We start from the raw sequence: 19340 nt of genomic DNA on the forward strand, positions 1-19340 counted from the left end.
TTGGAGAGTATTATTATGTACAAAGAGAGATATTTTTCAAAGTTATATTCTCTCAAATGGACCGAGCTTTATAGGCGAATACATGAGATGAATCATTGCGCGTATCATGGGCGGAGGCTAAAGGTAAATTTTCACGAGCCGCTGAAACCGATTAATTTTATACATATATTTCCATTTCCCTTGATTTAATCTATTAAAAAATAAATTTAATTATATTGATTCAATAATAATTCTAAAATTTAATGAAATAAATTTTCAAAATATTATTAATCTTTATGAATATCCATTTAATAATTTAACTATTCGTTCAATATTTTATCTATTAATTTCATTATTTACTATTATATCAAAATTTGTTTTGACCAAAAATAAATATATCAATTCGTCATTTTTCGTCACGTGTTCCTTTTTGTCGCTCCAAACAATCGGTTTCAGCGGCTCGTGAAAATTTACCTTAAAACATATAAAATTATACTTTGGAATACTCCTTGATTGCTCCCCTCTACTTTTTACGCGACTGCACATCTTCATTCATCATCCATCGGAATGCTGCACCTCATGGTGGAAAGAATTCTTTCCACTTTCCACTGATTTACTTCTTTCCGCCATGTGATCGCTGATCACCAGTGTGATCAAACCTTAATGAGCTATGCGAAGCTAACCTTTAAATGAAATTTTTAACTCATCAAAATTCTTTTAAAAAGTGAAAATACTAAATCATGATGGATTATCTGAAACAACCGGTATTTGAAGTAGGAAATATCAATGAAGATATTAATTTTTCATTACCACCTACTTCTGGACAGGAATACATTAAACGAGTGGTGTAAGTTACAATAATGCTTTTCTATCAGAGTTGTACTTTTCCTCCTTTTTTAATTATATATCTATATTTTTATTTTATTTTATTACAAAAAATCGTGTAGGAAAGTGCAATTAAAACGATTCATCTAATTGTATTGCAGCTCTGTTCTTTTTAAAAGTGTATCTTTCATATTTTATCAAACACTTTCTCTTGCCAAAATATGAATATATATTGCATTAAAAGGATATAGCTAATAAAGAACAGAGCTCTTGCAATCAAGTGCATAACTATTCAACAAATTTAACAAAAAATTGTTGGCCCTATAGAATAGAAGCCCGACAATGCGCAGATGTAGTGGTGGCTGACATAGATCCATCATGTATGAAACCTTCAAGAGGCTACATTAAACCTGTAAGTCGATTTCTACTCGTAATGTTACATATTAACAACAAATCTAACATGTGTGACTATAAAAGTTAGCAGGATGTGTGCAAGCACCACCGAGCCTCAGTCCAACCTTGGAGTGGCAACAGTATCAAGTCTCTGACTTTTCTAATGTAAGGCTGTATGTAAGTCAACTAAGGAATGAGATACACTTGAGTAAACGTAAATGGAGATCACCCGATATTCATTTGGTATTTAAATTTTTTTTTAGTATTATACATATAAAACTTGCATGAAACCTGAAAAAATTTTGAATTACTTTTGATTAATCATTTATTTCTTTTGTCTTTGACATTACAGCCAGACATAAACGATCAAAACGCTTGGGTCAGCTTTTGTTTAGGAAACAAAGAGAAAATTGAACCCACATTGAATACTCTGTTTTGCTTCAATCAACCAACGGTAGAGCAGGTACTTGAATACCTGGTGCACTTTGTGGAAACTGAAAGGAAAATCGAATACAAAATAGGCCAGTGGATCTATACGTTACTCGTAATCTTGGAGCAACCATTGCAGCCTGATACCTGTTCCTGTCTGCGTTCGTTGGCACGAGCGTGTTCTGTCATCCGTGCAGATTCTGTAAAACTTGTTAAATTGAATCATACTAGTTGACGTGATCAGTGAATTAATCAATGTTATTCTATGTTTTGAAAAGAGAAAATATTACAAATCTTTATTTAATCTTATTTATATTAATAATTCTAATAATTGCAAAGTATCTTATTAAAATTTCAAAATCGAATAATATATATTTTGTAATAACATGAAAAGAAGAAAAATGACAAAGAAAAAAAATTTTTTAAATCAAATAGCTACTGTTAATCATAAAGATATAAATATTTTAATTTTTCACTTCACAAGCGAGTGAAAATATTATTTCCCATTAGTTCTTTGATATCTAGTTGATTTGTTCAATATAACAAAAAAAGTCCAAGGAAGAACATAAAATAAATTTCAGACAGCCACACTACTAAATGCACAGTGAAAAAGTATGATTTAATATATTCTCTCTTTTCCACATGCACACATATAAGAGTTGAATCTTATATATATACCATCTGTAAAGTGTAGAATAACATTCTCTTTTATAATTTCAAAAAATACCAATTTAAAGCAAAGAAAAGTTCAGTTAGATGGATTAATATATTTTGTTTTTTTTTATTAACTACTCTAATCTATTATTGATTTTGCTAATTTAAAATAATATAGGGAAAAGAAAAACAGGAGGGAAATGTTTAATTTCTATTAACAAAACATTTTTATTGCATAACTTCCTGTTTACTCTATTTATGCTATTGCAATGTCATTTCCAGTGTTAGAAAAAGGTTCAGGCGATAATAAAAACATGTGTTCATCAGATTACAAAAGGTTGAGAAAATAAGAGACTGAACTTTTCTTCTATATCTAAACTAGCTTGTCGTCTCGTTAATATCTACAAAAGTTTATATTATAAATTTACTAACGACGTTCTCGTCCTGTTGCTTTTTTTCAGAGAGAACTGAACGCGCAGGAGCTGGGAGCGCTGAATTTATTCATCTGTTTGGTAGCAAGATACTTCCGTCAATTAGACCTGGCAGATCCGTCAAAATTTCCCAATATATAATTAACCTAATTATTTATGATGCAATGCAACACATGTATACATACAGCAATTTTAATAAAGTGACTACGTTTAAATTTTAATTTCAAACGTAAAGTGGTATGTTTTAAATCTCATACTTGCACGATTTAAATACATTTAATTACAAAGTACCAATTATGAGAGGCGCAATATATATATATATAAGACAATGCTTCAATTAAATAAACTCGTATTACAATGATCAATCAGTAAGCAGAATTGAAAAATCTTTTGAATTATTCTTAAGCTACGTTCTCTTGGTCCTGAAGTAACGCAATGGCTAGTCTCTCTAGATCATCGTAACTAAGGCTATTCACTTTGTTTTTCAAGTCCTTTATCAGCTCATTGACTATGGACTCTGTCTCAGACACCGTGTAGTAATGCCTGAGCACTCGAGAAACTTCATCTCTCAACAAATGAATGCCCGACTTTTGTTGTGGTGAAGATTTTGCCTCGCTGGACCCCTCCTCCGCTTTTTTAATTACCAAAAGATTTAATTTACTGCCATCTTTGATTCCCGGATAGAAACTTAGTGGATTCTCGTCTAAGATATAGTAAATAAATAATCTCTATAATAAAAATTATAACGACACATGATACTAGATAACTGAGTACACTTACCCGCTAAAGTCTTGCCGGTGAGCAATAATCTTTGTTGCGGTACATCAATGCCTAAGAGATCGCTCACTTTGTGTTTCAACTCCAACACTGTCTCCGATGGTAATATCTAAAAATACATATAATGTCAATAACAATATACAAAAATAAAGATGCTTATAATTGATATGAAAATCAGCTAAATATTATGAAAAAGATTCTCGAACATTCTTAACATTTCGATTGGACATGGAAAACTAACCTTCTATTTAGCAAATATTCAAGCACGCTCTCTAATTCGTTTAAGATAAACCCTAACTTAACTTTACGACTGTAAATATTATCCCAAAAAAAAAGAGCGAAATTCAGGTCGCAAAATAAAATCGTCGATACGCGAGAAAAAACGAAAAGGACAACGGGGACAACTCAGTTATATACTCACATCAACGACGCATTCTTTTCCCTGCAATTTCTTCACGATCACTTTCATGATGAGCGGCTCCGATAATGATTGCGAAAACAACGTTGGACGTGCGACACACGCGTACCGTACACCCACCCACACACACACACACACACGCGAGGACGAGGACAAGCGTGTGGCGATCAGCTTTCTCGAAACAGCGGTGCCTCCGGATGAACCGAGGAAAGCTGGAGCATCTTACGCACTGGTGAGGTTATATTTTGCGTTCGCACAGCGTCATCGGCGTCATCGACTGCTATTTCTCCTACCTCAGGAGCAGCGGTGCGTAAGAGCGGATATCGACGCGATCGCCTGCGCGAATATCGATGGCAACAGCGGTGTCTCGTGACAATTCTCCCGATTGACAACGCACTTCACTGGCATGTTCCGTTCCGTCTCTGAATCGCCGTCGACCTCCACGCGTGCGAATTTATTTCTCCTCTACGGAGTATACGGCACGTTTTACACGTTACACTCTCTCTCTCTCTCTCTCTCTCTCTCTCTCTCTCTCTCTCTTTCTCTCTCGACACTTGCTCCTCTCTTTTCCTTCCTTTTCTCTCTTCTTGTCGTGACTGACGAGTCCCTTGTCCCTCCGCGTTTCGGGCGGCGACTCGCGAACGAATCTGGCGCCATCTCTCGGGGTAACTGTAAATCAATCGAGGTGTGAAGGTGCGTTCGAAAGCTTTGACTTTGCGCGCGAAATACAAATCATCATCAGCTATATTTTTTCAAATTCTTTTTATTCTTTTTCAAATTCTTTAATTCAAAGCTATATATGTACACATTACATAATGTAAATAATAATTATATAAACTTGCATGTTACAACAATATTTTATTTTATGCACTTTTTATTCAAACAATATTGTTTTCTATTCAATTAATAATAAATAAATAAATATATATTGCTTTTTTTTATTTTCTCTCTATGCATTTGCGCGGTCAATGACCACGATTCAAATTTTGTTCGATATTGCAATTGATTGCAATTCCTCGAAATATCGAAACTGTCAACTGTAATGAAATTTTTTTTATCCTGTTACTTTTTTACATCTTTGTAAGTGTTTATGTGATTATTCAAGTGTATATTATTTGTACAAATATTTTTATAAAAATAACATTTATCTCTCTCTCTTGCATTATCTCTCGAGAGATTGTGAAAAATGTAAGCGATAAATAATTAATTCATATTATTAAATGAATATTATTTCTCTAAACAATATTAAATGCTTTAAAAGAATAATGTTTTACAGAAATCTTCCAAGGTCTATTATACAAGTTTGGAAAGGTTCATTGTTGCAATTCGACATACATGTTATTTAAAACAATCTAACCTAATCTGACTTCCCGATCCAGAATGTAAAGCGAGGAGAAAAAAATAGATTGTAGTGACATGTACTCATATATTTGAAAGTACAATTTTCACGTCGAGGAACGCAATTGAGGATTATATAAGAATACGTTTTATATCCTTCTTTTGATGAAAATCCCGCCACTCGACAATATCCTTCGATTTCTTCATGTTTAGGAAATCTAACCTTGAAACTGTATACGGAGGAAAAAGGTTTTTTCACAAAAGAAATGTTGAAATTTTTAACTAGAAGAAGAAGAACAAGATATTTTTTAATCAGCAAACAGATTGGCACAAAGTAAAACAAATGATTTACAAGAGCCTTTTGATTCTAAAGCGATTTTATCTATGTGCTGAAATATTTGTTGTTGTTCGCAGTCTGCCAAAAGTTGATGTGCACAATGGGGGAAGCGAATGTGTGCTTTCAAATTGATACTGACAATCGTGAGAATTTCTCATCCGGCCTTGCATTTCATGCCTTCAGAAAACAGAGGGATGCCTTTTACGATATATTGAGAATTTGGGAGGAAAATCACTTGGTATCGGGATGGGTGTTTCAAATTGCGCTAGGTGGGAGGATACGAAGTATGTTGACAATGCACAATGACTCCACTAATTATTATCACATTGCTAGATTATTTAAATCACAACTACTTATATCGTGCATACAGAATGGACATCAAGTAAGTCTAAAGTTATTAGTATTCTTTGTTGCGTAACACATAACATGATATTTAGATAATGAAGTAATTGCACAAATTTCAGGATGATGTAGTGGATGACGAGAGCTTGAATTTTCTGAAATCTTTGAAGCACGTTAATCCTGAAAAATTGACACAACTTAGTAAAAGATTTGTAACTCCTTTGCCATCGCAAAGTCAGATTCTTGGCCCTTCATTTCCCAACATGCAAGAATTTTTTAAAGATTTTATATTACATGCATTTCATCCTATATTTTACACACATCTGGAAAATTGCTTAATACACGAGATAATTGAACTAAATGACACTCAGTTTGCTAATAGTGAGATAGAAGACTCAGGTACATTTTTTTATTATTTTAACAATTGTCGTTTGTGTAATATTTCAAGAATACAATGTTTTTATATTGCTTTCTTTGCAGAAACAATGGTTGATGAACAAACCCAAGAAAATTTTATTACTTGTTTAGCTAGTTTGAGGCTTCTCGCAAAAGTATTAGGACTTTTAGTTTCATTACCATACAGATCTGAATCTAATACTACTAAAGAAATTATAGCGACACAAATAGAAATAAGAAGCAAGGTATGTGATGAAAATTATGAACAAATGGTAAAAATTGTGTGTTTTGTCTTACATATTCTCAATAATATTTGCAATTATTTTATTATCCAGGTTTTACCATCGTTAAACTTACAAGCATATCTTCAAAACGCCATCGTTGAAGGTAAACTTTCGCTGACGATACCTTGGATGGTCAAATATCTAGCCATGATGGATCCAGTGTCGCTTCGACTGCCGTATTATAAGCAGATTTTAGAATTATTGTACTATATTTATCATGCTATCAATCAGACCAATCTTACTGCTCCTGATAGCCTCATTTCCCAACAAGCTGCTGTATTGCTCAAATCAAGTTTGTGTTGGTTATTTGAGCTACCAAACTATCCCAAGGATTTCCATATCATTTGGCAGAATACTTGTAAAATTAAAGAATTGAAGAGCCTCAAACAAATGGAAAAGTTCTCTGAAAAGAGAAAAAACTCACATTCCACGGATTGCGCAGTTCCCACTAAATGCAATCTCGATAAATTAGATATAATTACTGATCGAACGATGCGTTCCTGCTGTTCGCGAGTAGAATCGACTCTTTCCGTGTTTCATGGGAATAGCACGAATTTGAGTATCAACTCCAATAAACATATTACACCCGTCACCAGTCAGTTGCGTAAATTAGGAGGTACTACTCGAGCCAAACATTTAGAAGTATGTATATTATTATTATATTTATTTTTCTAACACCCACGTATTGCTTTATTATATTATTATATATATTTGACAATAATTGTATATTACATGTATAAACGTTATTTTTATATTGCAATTTTTTTATGTTTTATATGTTAGTTGCAACTGGAAGAAGCTTTTTTTCATGGTCAACCAGCTTCCACTCGGAAAACTGTTGATTTTGTTTCTGAAAGAGTTGCATCCACTTGTGTGAAGTATATATGCAATACCATGTTAGCGTCCTCCCGAGAAACAAATTTAATTTTCTTTAGAAAACTTTTGATACATAAACAAAAAGATTCCAACGAGCAAGGTGAATTACCGATGAGTTACTATAATGAATTTAAGGTAACATGTTTCGTATGTTTACAAGTAAAATTTTATGTTACGTCATAACAAAGTATTAAATTGCGTTTTGATATTCAGGCTTCACTCTTGAGTGACATAAATATGTTAGCGAATAAAGTGTCGAGAGATCTGAAAGATCAGTGTGAGCAAACGATTCCGTCAATTTGTGAGACACGAATCATGACGTCAATAGAATCTTTACTGGCGGAAGACTCTCTGACAGCGGTTAAAGAAATGTGCATAAAGATTGCAACTAGAATGGCAATGGAACGAATAAATCAGTGGATTCAATCGCATATTGTTGGTGGTTCCTTATTTATAAAAGATATGGAACTTGAGATTAATAGATTTTTCCGCAACAATAGTCCTGTGCACTCCAAGCAAGAAAAACGTCACAATATAGATGCTCCTAGTCCTACTGCCGTGATAGATGAGCTTCGGGTAAGGATCTGTTATTTGAATTTAAATAAAAAATTTGTATGTGATATGATAATTAAGCTCTGGATATATAAACTGATACAATGTGCATACTTTTACAAAAATATTGGCTTATATCATTCTTAAAATTTCAAGTTATTAATATCTAAATACTTTTTTTTTTTATTCCTGTTTATAGGGATTAATATGGCACATACTGGATAATCATGGCGTAGAGTTATCTATGTCATCCATATCGGATATTTTAAATAAACTGTATCAAGTTTTTAATCAAAGAGGTGATCTATTACCAGGGCCGCAGAAAGTTTTGTCTTATCTCAGTACCGACTTCGCGTTATTTTTAGGTATGTTTATAATAATATTGAAATGCTGAGAGCAAGGAAATTTAACAATCGTAATATTTTACAGTTGCCTACAGAACGGATCTCTTCACGCAAGAAGTTCAGGACAAATTTATTAAAATATGGTCATTGAATAGTTTGACAGATGATGAAGCTGATTCGCCCATGAACAGACTCTTGTGTTCCAGAAATATCATGTTGCTGGCGCAACCGCAAAATGATACGATATGGCCGATCTTTGGCAAATTTCTGAAAAGATTGTTAGAAACTAAGATACTCAACGGGGACAGTCTGAGTGATCAGTGCGTATCTTTATTCAGACAAGAGTGGCCCATAGTGAGTATACTGTAGTATTACGCATTACATATAATGTAATATTACTTATTAATGACTTGTAACGACTCATTAATATCAATTCTTTTGTTCGCAGTCGTTGATGCAACTTTTATCAAAGTGCCTGAACGAAGCTATCGAGGGTTATAAAGTTACCGACGAGGCGACGGAGAAAGTCAAGTATCTTCTTGGCTGGATAGCGGAGACATATCATGATATTGAATTTTGCAACGATTACAGTTTATAGACTGACACATAATAGCAAGTTTACGATGCTGCGATAATTGGAAAGTACGACTGTTTAAATAATTTTCTGTAAATATAATTACCGTGTCTTCTTTTTTCTCTGTATATGTATATTGTCATAATTTGTCAAATTTTTAAATGATACGAGGCATCCTTGTTCTGTATATGTTCAAAGATGCGTACGTACAATCTGCGGGCGTGTATCGACGAGTATTTTATGAAAAAGAAAATAAATTCTCATTTTTTTTGTATATGTGACAGTAATATCAAATATACGAACAATATATTTTATAGTATAATAACGAATATCACAATGTCCTTCTGTGTTATTCTTGTTGTTTGTGCGTGTACGCATTGAGATAATTCGTCAAGATCAGTGCGAGACACGACCTTGTCAAAATCATGCTGCGTTGGATATACTTGTTACATTGAGTGTGCAACTCCTTTTGTTTTTAACAAATTAGATTTTGCTTCATTCCATTCCTGTGACTCCGAAACCTGTCTATTACTTTTCCGTAATCTTTATCAAATCACACGATTATCAATTCATTGAAAAATTAAATGAAATATTAATAAATAGTTAATATTAATCGCTCGAGACAGTTAAAATTTTGTTTAACAACCTGTTCATAAGATAATAAATTTGTTGGAAGGTTTTATCGAAACAGGATTGGTCTCCTAACTTGTTAATAAACAAATTAGCTCACAACTGTAACGAGTTACGTTCCATCTCAATTAACATATATTCGACCCATATACATTTGCTAGAATTAATATTTAAAAAAAAATCATACTTTAGCATGTGTCATAGTTCAGAATACTACGCCTCCGCAATTCCTTGTCCCGAGGGTGCCTTTCCATCTCTCCGAAGTAATATAACGTGCATCGTTATCACTGCCAAGCACACAGGGTGCTACAGCTAGTATCAAGATTGGCTGTATAAATCTCGCGGGAACAGAGCATATAAGTAACTTAATGAAATTTCATGGAACCAAGGTTTGCAAACAATTCATTATATATTACATTATATTTAATATTATAAAAAATAATTATTTTGTAAAATATAGAATATAGTTTATTGGTGCACCCTGTTATATATATATATATATATATATATAAAATTTCTAGAATTTCATAAAAAATAAAATATGATTCTAACTTCAACTTCTTAATTTATAATTTTTATTTTTTTGCGTAGAGTCTCTCGAAAAAAGTATGCTGGTAATCTACAGAGATTTATTTTTTGAACGGTCCTGTTACGTTCTCTCCGTCGGCATATTGTTACGATGAAATGGGGATGGGCCTTTTGTCCTTTTGAAATTGGGTCATCCACCTCCGTTCCATTACCATAACTCTCAATGGTCGTCCACCCTCTCATCCAGTATCTAATCTCGGCTCATTGCTCATGAATGACCGCAAATTTTGCCTCGTAAGTAGCAGATAGACATTTCTTTCATAATTTCGTAATCATCTATTGATGTTAAACAAGGACATTGATGCCGCATTCACAAGAGAGAATAATAATAATCGTATTAATAAAAGAATGTTTAATTTAATTTATACTATGTGCAATGTTATCAATTCTAAAACGATGATATTATCCAATAGAATCAATAAATCATTACTTTTTATTTATTTTTATAATTATGATTTATTGAAAAATGGCAATATATATATTTTTTTAATAATTCAAAAATATAAGTATTAATTGATTTAAATTTGTATGAATTGTAAAATTAATTTAATTTAATTTAAAATTTTGCAGAGAATGATACATATATTGTTCAACAGTTTTTATTTGCAAAATATGCTATACTGGTGACTTCAATTGTTTGCATGAAATATTTTTATTGCCAAATTGAACTATACATGTTTTTTGTTTAAAAATTTTACGCTTAATTTAACTCGCACAATATAATTTTATATGATTTTTCATTCCAAATTTCCAAACGCATATTAAATAACAGAATTAATCCCGCAGGAAAAATAACGTTTAGTAATACAATATTATTTTGATAATAATTTGACAAGGAAGCATTTTTGAACATATATTTATTGATTTTTTGAATCTCAAATTAAACTAAGTCATGTATATGCAAATTTCAAATCAATAATCTTATCTTAATCTGACTTTAACTGAATTATGTAACGCGGGAAAAGTATCTATATTTATCCAGCATGCAATGTTCGTCAAATGAGTCGAAACTCAACGTTTTCCGCAATTTTATAAAACATTTCTTAATGTTTCTTAATGTAAAAATAATCAAGTTAGAATTATCAACCTCTTTAAGAATATATTTGACACATGTGTGTGTGCACTTTTAGTTTTAGCTAATGAAATGTTTTCACGAATAATTAATTTTAACGCACAATAGCCATACATGCGCATATTATTTTTCTCGGAAATTCAAAATATTTTTCATTTTATTTAATTATATTTAATGATATTTAATTATATATAAATATTTTGAATAAAAATATAATTGGAAGAAAGGAGCGAAAATAGCTTTTTTCCGATTTTAATAAATTCTCAGGAGGTAAAATAATTTGGAAAATACAATAAAAAAAGCTTGCATGAAAAACCGAATAGGGCTTCCGTTCCCTCCTTTGAGGGAGATTGGGGGAACTTCACGCTGTACAGTGACAGTGTCATGCGCGGCGCAGTTCTTCGCGCGCGTTCGCGGAACGTAAACGTGTCGTAGTCGCAGTCGCGGTCCGCGGGCCGTCGCGTTCGTGCTCGTGCTCGTGATTTCCGCGTATACTTTTCTTCGTTCGCGAGTACACCTCCACGATCGGATCAATTATCTGAGGAATCGATTCGCGGTTCTTGTTGCCCGCGCGATCGCGTCGCGACACTTACAATTAGCTCGTTTCTTCGGAGGATCGAGAAAGGAAGACGGGCTAACCACGACCGATCGAGAATGGCAAGCGCCGATTCCGAGAAGATTTTCTGACGGACACGTAATAACGGAAAGCACGGTAAAAGAATTTCATTACGTCCAATGATTTTCGTTGCCGCGAGAATGGAGTCTCTCGGTGTGGGAAAATATTTATTGCTTGCAAAGCGGGCATTCTTTACTTTTTCTTTATCAGCGGACATTCGATTTCATTGAACGGAAAGTATACGCGAATCCTATTTAGGGCGTGAGAATCCCACTAGACATTTCGATGGAATTTTTCATAAAAATCGCAGCCGCCATATTTGCTAATTTGCCCGCCAATTTTATTGTCGCTAAGCGAAGTGAATTTCGCGTCTATGTGAGTGACTCGAATTTCATGATGACGCAATCAGATTCGATGTTGCCGGCAACTTTCAAGTCTCAACCGATTGACGTCATATTTGCCGATTAGAATATTCCCATAACAATCGTTACTTTCATTGTTGTGTAAACACTTTTCAGACAAGTGTCATCGAGGCTCGCGGCAGCGGAATTTTCCCGTGTAAGGGAAAAGCTGTGGTCTTTTGTTGAGGCCGAAGGATGCGATCAAGTTGGACGTCGTCGATACCTAGCCCTAACCGTATCGCGATTGCAAAGTGATAACGGTCGGAGCCGAATCTCCTTTGATCTGACGCGCGCCAGGTGCCGGCCGGTACCGGCCTTTCATCGGAGCACGCGAGACGTCCGTTTCACGTGGCTCGTGCTGCGGATCATCGCGTCGAGAAATGTGATCGACCGACCTGCAGCCGCTAATTGATCCATCAAATTCTGTAACTTTGACGACGTATCTCCATCAAGGTAAATTTTATTTTTAAACTAAGAGATAAAGAGAGAGAGAGAGAGAGAGAGAGAGAGAAAGAAAGGAACAAAAATGCATTAAATTTTTTTCGACTCATTAAATGCTGTAATAATTTGGATAGTAAACATTTTTATATAGCAAAATATAAAAATAAATTATATATATTATATATAAAATTTGATAATATATAATATATATTGATTGATAAATGGAGAAAGTTATACACGTGCTGAAATTTGCTTAATAAAGAGAAATAAAGTGGTTTTTATAAAGTATATGGAAAATCATATATTTATTATGTTGAAAATATATAATTTAGAATTTTGCAATAATTGTTTATCGATATTTAACCTATTAATGCAGAAAGCTAAAAGTATTTTTATATTTCAATATTTATTTTAAAATAACATTATAACGACGGATATGTCAATCTGTAAAAATTTTAATTCGATATTATTTTCTTCTCTATATTCTTGATAATTTTTTCTAAAAGTTAAAAAATATATTTATAAGAGTATTTTAAAAAATTTTTGTAAGATTATAACAGTATTAAGATAAAGATACTTAACTTTACATAATTCATTTAATGTACAGATTTTAAATTAAATTCTTTATATTAAATCTTTAAATTCATTTTAGATAATCTAAAGTGAGTCATGATAGAACTTGGAAAAGTATTTATAATTTTTTTGCAATGTGTAATATCAAAAACAAGAGAGACATATCTCAGAATGTACACATAAAATTATAAATAAAATTTTATTTGTCGTACTTTATATAGATCGACTACAGTGTCAGATAAAATTTCTTTTAATATAAATAAATTGTACCGATATTCAATCGATGACACACTAAATAAATATGATAATTTTGTTTCTGTAGGCAAAGTCTCGAAAATTCGAGATCTATGTATTTTGCTCCCTTCTATTAAAAAATTTGTTGCATTTTGTCGTACGTTTGTTGCAAGGCGGAATTATGCAGTCCGATAAACCGATGCATCCGTTGTTTATCCATTGGCCGCGATTCGCTATAAATACACTGTGATCCGGAAATACCGCGGGAAGTTCTGAGGCTTGAAACAAAGTGAAACGACGAACGGATATCGACTGATGCAAACGTTTATCGAATGCGACACAGAAATATAAATGTTTGATATTATTTGCCATGTACTTTTAATATACATACATTTCAGCAATAGCCGACAACCGATTCTTGACATGTCACAAAATGCCATTTAAGCGTTACTACGTAGTCAGCAACTGGTGTTAATTGGTATAGTTAACGCGACATGCCCTAATTCGTACTTGCGATCGATTGCTCGAGTGGATCACGTTCGCAATGCATCAGAAATGTCCACGTCTCGTGTCTCGAAATTATATTATCTCACAGAATAGAACAATCTCTGCTGTAAAGCTGTTAACAATTAAACGCAGTGATAGAATGATATGTTTATGAATCTTTTTTTTTCTGATAATCAAGTTTAATCAGTTTTAATTCTTTGCGATCTAAGAAGATTAAAAGAAAATTGATTGATATTAATTTATGCTGTTTTTATTCCGATATTAACAATGTACAACATTTTCAGAAAATTCTGAAGACTGTATGACTTTATATAAAAATTTTAAATTTTGTTATTAATTTCAATATGTATATTTTCGCGGAATTCCATCTCCAAGCGTTCATGTGTTAGTTAATATTGAAAATTAAAAACAATAATTAAAAGAAAATTTGATATTTAGTTAGGAATAAACTAGCGTTATATTTTTTCGAGAAATATTTACTGTAATAAAAAAAGTAGAGAATCCCGGGAAAGGGGAAAGACAGTATGCATAATTTATATCATAATAATTACCGAAATATAAAGAGAAGGTAGGGGGTGGAGAGAGAAAGAAGAAAAATATTATGCAAATATTAATTATGCACATGTGTTATTTTTGTAACGTGCGACAGAAATGAGTTTTACACCAACGAGAGAGAAGTACAATTTTCGCGCGCTTTTACATCGTGAATACCGAATAAGGGCCGGAAGTCTGTTAACATTTCGCAGCAGTTTTAGCGTTGTACACTTTGTCCTATCCCAAGAGAAGGCATCCTGAACTTCTCAAGATGTGGGCGATGAAGCCTTCTTCTCTTAAAGTACATTATCGTAGAGAAAGGAAAATCGCGTTACATATAAAACTTATCAACTATCACGTTCAATTAGCGTGTGAGATAAAAATTTTAAAGTACGGAATATAATTTTAACAAAATAAATGAACAATAAACTTAACACAGTTTTGTTAATTTAATATAATTAATAATTACTTTGTATCAATTTCGCTCGCTTTCTCTTTCTTTTTAAAATTATGTTTTCTCTATTTTAGTTACATTTATATTTCAAATATTTGTATTAATCAATTGTATTGATTGGTGACAGTATAGCGTTAATGTTAATTTAATAATACATTTGATAATGTATTATTAATCCGATATTATACATAACTTATAAAAATATTTAAAATGGACGTAGACGATGAGTGAATAATGAATAGATAATGTAAGAAATACTTACATAAAGGAACGTTTGCGTTGCTCACGCGAAGTTTAGATTATTACCTGAGAACTTTAAAATGGTTGCTTCAATTAAAACTTGATGGTTGAACAAACAGCCTTAAAATTAGCACAGCACGTGCGGTATATTATTATTAATTTTTAAAAAATCTCATTTTTTGCTAGCCACGGTTTGTGAAAAAGATCGATTCACCGTAGAATCTCTTTTTACTTGTACATCGTTGCTCAAAGTTGACAATGCAAATATTGTGCTCACAATTAACAAGTTAATTACGTTTCATCGGTCAACATCGTCGTCGAATATAAGCACATTTTGTATACACTTTCGTCTACGTTCATGTTTTCGTAGCAAAAATTTGCATATATAAATTATAAAGTCATACACAATGAATTCAAGCGATAGAACCAATTGTATTCAGGCAAATAAATATTAAATGTAATATAAATATATATATATATATATATATATATATAACACGCAGTCATTTGCCTTTTATTAATTACATTATTGAGAATATGTCACATTGATTAATACATTGTTTGAAAAATAAAATAATTTGATATTTCTCTCGTTCAGATTTTCAATTCATGATAATAATTTTTTCACGGAAAGTAAAATAAAAGTATCTGAATATATGTAAATGTTGTATGAAAATTTTAAAGAAAAGATTTTTTGTTTTGTTTTATAAACATCCAAAACTGTTATGTTTTGTTTTATAAGTATACAAAATTCTTATTAAAAAATAAAATGATAATCACTTTAAATCTGATGTAAAAAAAAAATACTTTTAATGATTAAAATATATGACTTGATTATATTTATAAATTGAACTTAATCCTATTTTTGGGATATAAGTGGATTAGTCTTATCACGTAGATTTTTAATTACAACGGGCAATCTTTTTTTTTTTTTTATTGTAATGCTCGCATTTTTTTCTCTTCGCAACGTTCAATCGTATGTCTGCGGGATCAGTAATATGGACAACCCTTTGAACTGACATGCGCTAGATAGTGGAGCGAATTGAAACAAGTCCGGCACTCCTAAACTCGAGTCGGATGAGTCGAGATCGCGGTTTGCATTGCTCCGACAAGCAATTTGCGGAGAACCTTTCGCGGAGAAACGACAAGCAATACGCTTCGCAGCTAATTGCTTTTACCACTGATTGAAATTTACGAGCGTCACAAGCGTTGTAAGCTTGATGTCGTGACTTTCATCTTGCACGTGTCCGACTGTTAATACTTTGTCAAGGATATTTCGCTGCTCACAAATTGTTCTTATTTGCGATCATTTACTCGTAGAATTGCGTTTTTGTAGTTAATTTTTTGTAGAGATATTAATACACGAAGTTTTCATCGGGAAATTTATATAATGCGGAATATAAGGAAAAAAATGCTACTTTTTTCATAAATATAATTAATAAAATCCTCATTTTTTATAATTAACCTTTTCTTTCATAATCAAAATGTTCTAAATACTTTCTATATTTTATGATTTTCTTTAATTTATTTTCTACAAAATATTAAATGTTACAATTTCGAAGAAAAATATCATATGTTATATTTTTATATGTAATTTTTTTCAAGCAAGTAAGATATTTTTATAACGAGGAAATAAAATTGTAATATTTTATATACAATATTCTCTGTTGCCTTGGTAACGTTAGAACTAAGGTTTAACTGAGGATTATCCTGATATTATCTAACACGATGTAACAGTAACATGAGCGGCGGCCCGAATGTATTACAGAGGGCTGTTGCCTCCGGTGCAATAACTCTCTGATATCTACGGTATTTCGAGTTGTCAAAATCCGTCCGCGAGAGTTAATGGTCTTCGTTGCTAATTAAAATTTGCGACGGTGGAAGCTGAGGTTATCGCGGTTTCCCCAGATTGCGGTAAATGTTTATTCCCTTCCTTTAGTTTAACGTAACTAGATAAATGGCAAAAGTATTTACATTGCTGCTCGCATTAATTTAATTCGAATTAATTAAATTCGCTTTCTGTCTCTCAGTTATTCCCTTCTTCTTTTAATTGAGCGTGCGGTAATTAAAATTTTGAAAGCAAACGGTTCTCCGCGCTCTTTTATATGTAAATTATCTTTTCCTTTCTAATTGTATTTTCTTTATATTTGCCCTTTTATTGTATTCTGAGTTTATAATTGGATTTATCTTGTCGCAGATGTTGGCATAACGGTGACATAATGGAGACGCTATACACTGGAGCGATTCATGGCTTTCCGCAGCCCAGCGGTGGAATAGCTAATGGCGTTTCCACGGGAATCGCCAGTTCCTTCGACCAGGATGGCGTGCTGAGTCTCATCGTTGTCCTTGGAGGAAGCTTGTCCCTAGTCGCTCTAGTATTCGCATTCATCACGTATAGGTAAGTCCAGCTTGAAACAGACGAAGCGTCCATCTAATATTCTGATATTATGGAACTTCTTTATCAAATGGATTTGTATGCTGAGACATACGTAAAACATATATATATATACTATATTATAAAATAAAATAATTGGAATTTATATATATATATATATATATAATGTATGAAAGAATAAAATAAAAAGGCTTTATAATTTGTTTTATTCTTTTGTATTACAGCTATTCATAAAATATTCATAATATCAGTAATATTAAAATTGCATCTTTGTTCTTTTCATTTCTCTCGCGACAAATTCATTGCGCGAGAGATGTTTGCTTTTATATTCCGGTTGTTTAATTATTACTAGAGAAAGAAGAACTTAATTAAACACGCAGATTAATCCTGTCGAGCAATCCTGTGCTCGATACGCCATTCTTGTTTTCATTACGTTTGGTTTAATCGCTAATTTGTTATTTATTTATTTTGCGTTGTTTTGTTCATATCTCGGATCAAAGAATTTAATGCAATTGCAGAATTAATAATATCGTATTCCTCTCCCCTTTCATTTTTTTTTTTTTTTTTAAAGTAAGATGTAAAAATAACTAAATTCCGCAAAAATTAAAAATGTCTCATGATTAATCACGTTCGAGGTCTGCCAATAGTACATTCAAACGCGTTTCGTAAAGTCTTACAGCTCCTATATTGCTTTATATTTCGTAAAAATGTGCAGCAATTTATTTCGGAAATTGGTCAGGAAATTCGATCTTACGTCGGTCACGTCTCCTTCTATTTTATCCGCTATTTTCACCACGTTGGCGATTCCGCTCGCGATTCTTATAGATTGTCGATTCGCGCACCACGGGGTGCTAATCGGTGTACTCTTACATCGAAAGACGATACTGCTGGAATACCAAACAATATTGTGGTCTTCTTCTCTGACCTCGCTCTCGTTGTTTTGAAAGAAGTATCTTCTTTCCTTTAATACATTTTCTCAATATTGTACTTATGGCGCGGTTTCAGAATTTTTATCTTGTCAATAATCAAAAAATCAATGACACGCGTCTCCCTTTATCTCCGTCATAATAACGTTTCGATCTTTATCTTCGAATTTGAAATTGTCGGCGAAGGAATGAAAATGCTGCACAGCACGCGGGGAAAAATCAGAAAGAAAGAGAGAGAAAGAGAAAGGGGGAAAATGAAAAGAAAGAGAGAGAAAGTTTCATGATCGATCACGGTTCATCGCGGAAATTGCCGGGAAATGGGAAAGCGCAGCCACGATGTTCGGTTCGAAAAGAGCCGACCGTCCGGCGATCTTCGATGTGGAAAAAAAGACTGGACAAAAAGCTATTGCCGCAAATGGCGTCGATAAAATGCACCGAACTTCGACCCTTTATCCCATTTTCCTATCAAATGTAAATTCCATATTTCCATATATTTACACGTTTTCGTTGAATTTCGATACATCATAAAAATCGACGGAAAACTCTGTATAACCAGAATAATCACTGCTATTAGAAAATATCTTTTTTCCAGATATCTCGACAAAAATATTCATGTAAATGTAAAACATTGTAATAATAGCTAAAATGACTAATAATAGATCTTTTGATTTTTTTGAGTTGTTAGATTAGTGAAGAAGTAAACATCGTGAAAATATTAAATATTAAATATTATATTTTATACGTCATATCACAGAAAATTGAAAATTTTTCGCCGAATTT

At 32.6% G+C, this 19340-nt stretch overlaps 4 protein-coding genes across 6 annotated transcripts in view; 3 read left to right on the plus strand and 1 right to left on the minus strand.

Moving 5' to 3' along the window:
* The first annotated feature begins 388 nt into the window (after positions 1-388).
* On the plus strand, positions 389-2932 carry Gem2 (Gemin 2). Its single transcript, XM_072906553.1, has 5 exons — positions 389-826; positions 1132-1216; positions 1282-1440; positions 1550-1828; positions 2742-2932. Exons 1-5 carry the CDS (start codon positions 720-722, stop codon positions 2850-2852), a joined length of 741 nt encoding a protein of 246 aa, XP_072762654.1. The 5' UTR covers positions 389-719; the 3' UTR covers positions 2853-2932.
* Positions 2479-4444, minus strand: LOC140673556 (ubiquitin-like protein 4A). The gene is made up of 3 exons (XM_072906554.1): positions 3910-4444; positions 3492-3597; positions 2479-3414 (listed from the first exon to the last, which is right to left on the minus strand). Exons 1-3 carry the CDS (start codon positions 3955-3957, stop codon positions 3113-3115), a joined length of 456 nt encoding a protein of 151 aa, XP_072762655.1. The 5' UTR covers positions 3958-4444; the 3' UTR covers positions 2479-3112.
* Positions 4445-4988: 544 nt separating this feature from the next.
* Positions 4989-9221, plus strand: Dlt (codanin-1 like protein dlt). Its single transcript, XM_072906537.1, has 11 exons — positions 4989-5094; positions 5183-5578; positions 5659-5963; positions 6046-6322; positions 6404-6564; positions 6655-7245; positions 7387-7614; positions 7693-8055; positions 8231-8396; positions 8461-8729; positions 8824-9221. The coding sequence occupies exons 3-11, from the start codon at positions 5673-5675 to the stop codon at positions 8971-8973; spliced, it is 2496 nt and encodes an 831-aa protein (XP_072762638.1). The 5' UTR covers positions 4989-5094; positions 5183-5578; positions 5659-5672; the 3' UTR covers positions 8974-9221.
* Positions 9222-9386: 165 nt separating this feature from the next.
* LOC140673553 (latrophilin-like protein LAT-2) overlaps positions 9387-19340 on the plus strand; it is a 73380-nt gene continuing 63426 nt past the window's right edge. The window contains exons 1-5 of one of the 3 annotated variants that reach the window (XM_072906548.1): positions 9387-9404; positions 9772-9968; positions 10171-10401; positions 12374-12709; positions 17437-17637. In XM_072906548.1, coding sequence (XP_072762649.1) covers positions 17459-17637 — 179 coding nt within the window. In that variant the 5' untranslated portion in view covers positions 9387-9404; positions 9772-9968; positions 10171-10401; positions 12374-12709; positions 17437-17458. Of the gene's footprint in view, positions 9405-9771; positions 9969-10170; positions 10402-11647; positions 11952-12373; positions 12710-17436; positions 17638-19340 lie in introns of those variants that run through there. The other 2 variants (XM_072906550.1, XM_072906549.1) reach the window with 2 other exon arrangements.

The sequence above is a fragment of the Anoplolepis gracilipes genome, chromosome 14 (genome assembly GCF_047496725.1).
Source record: "Anoplolepis gracilipes chromosome 14, ASM4749672v1, whole genome shotgun sequence".
In the NCBI taxonomy this organism is placed as follows: Eukaryota; Metazoa; Arthropoda; class Insecta; order Hymenoptera; family Formicidae; genus Anoplolepis; species Anoplolepis gracilipes.

Bases quoted from the DNA above. Each gene is read 5' to 3' on its own strand.
- LOC140673556 (XM_072906554.1), bottom strand. From the start codon at position 3,957: ATGAAAGTGATCGTGAAGAAATTGCAGGGAAAAGAATGCGTCGTTGAT. The intron at 3,598-3,909 runs GTGAGTATATAA...ATGTATTTTTAG, and splicing joins GAAAAGAATGCGTCGTTGAT to ATATTACCATCGGAGACAGT. The intron at 3,415-3,491 runs GTAAGTGTACTC...ACTATATCTTAG, and splicing joins CACCGGCAAGACTTTAGCGG to ACGAGAATCCACTAAGTTTC.
- Gem2 (XM_072906553.1), top strand. From the start codon at position 720: ATGATGGATTATCTGAAACAACCGGTATTTGAAGTAGGAAATATCAAT. The intron at 827-1,131 runs GTAAGTTACAAT...TTGGCCCTATAG, and splicing joins GAATACATTAAACGAGTGGT to AATAGAAGCCCGACAATGCG. The intron at 1,829-2,741 runs GTAAAACTTGTT...GCTTTTTTTCAG, and splicing joins CTGTCATCCGTGCAGATTCT to AGAGAACTGAACGCGCAGGA.
- Dlt (XM_072906537.1), top strand. From the start codon at position 5,673: ATGTGCACAATGGGGGAAGCGAATGTGTGCTTTCAAATTGATACTGAC. The intron at 7,615-7,692 runs GTAACATGTTTC...TTTGATATTCAG, and splicing joins GTTACTATAATGAATTTAAG to GCTTCACTCTTGAGTGACAT. The intron at 8,397-8,460 runs GTATGTTTATAA...AATATTTTACAG, and splicing joins CGACTTCGCGTTATTTTTAG to TTGCCTACAGAACGGATCTC.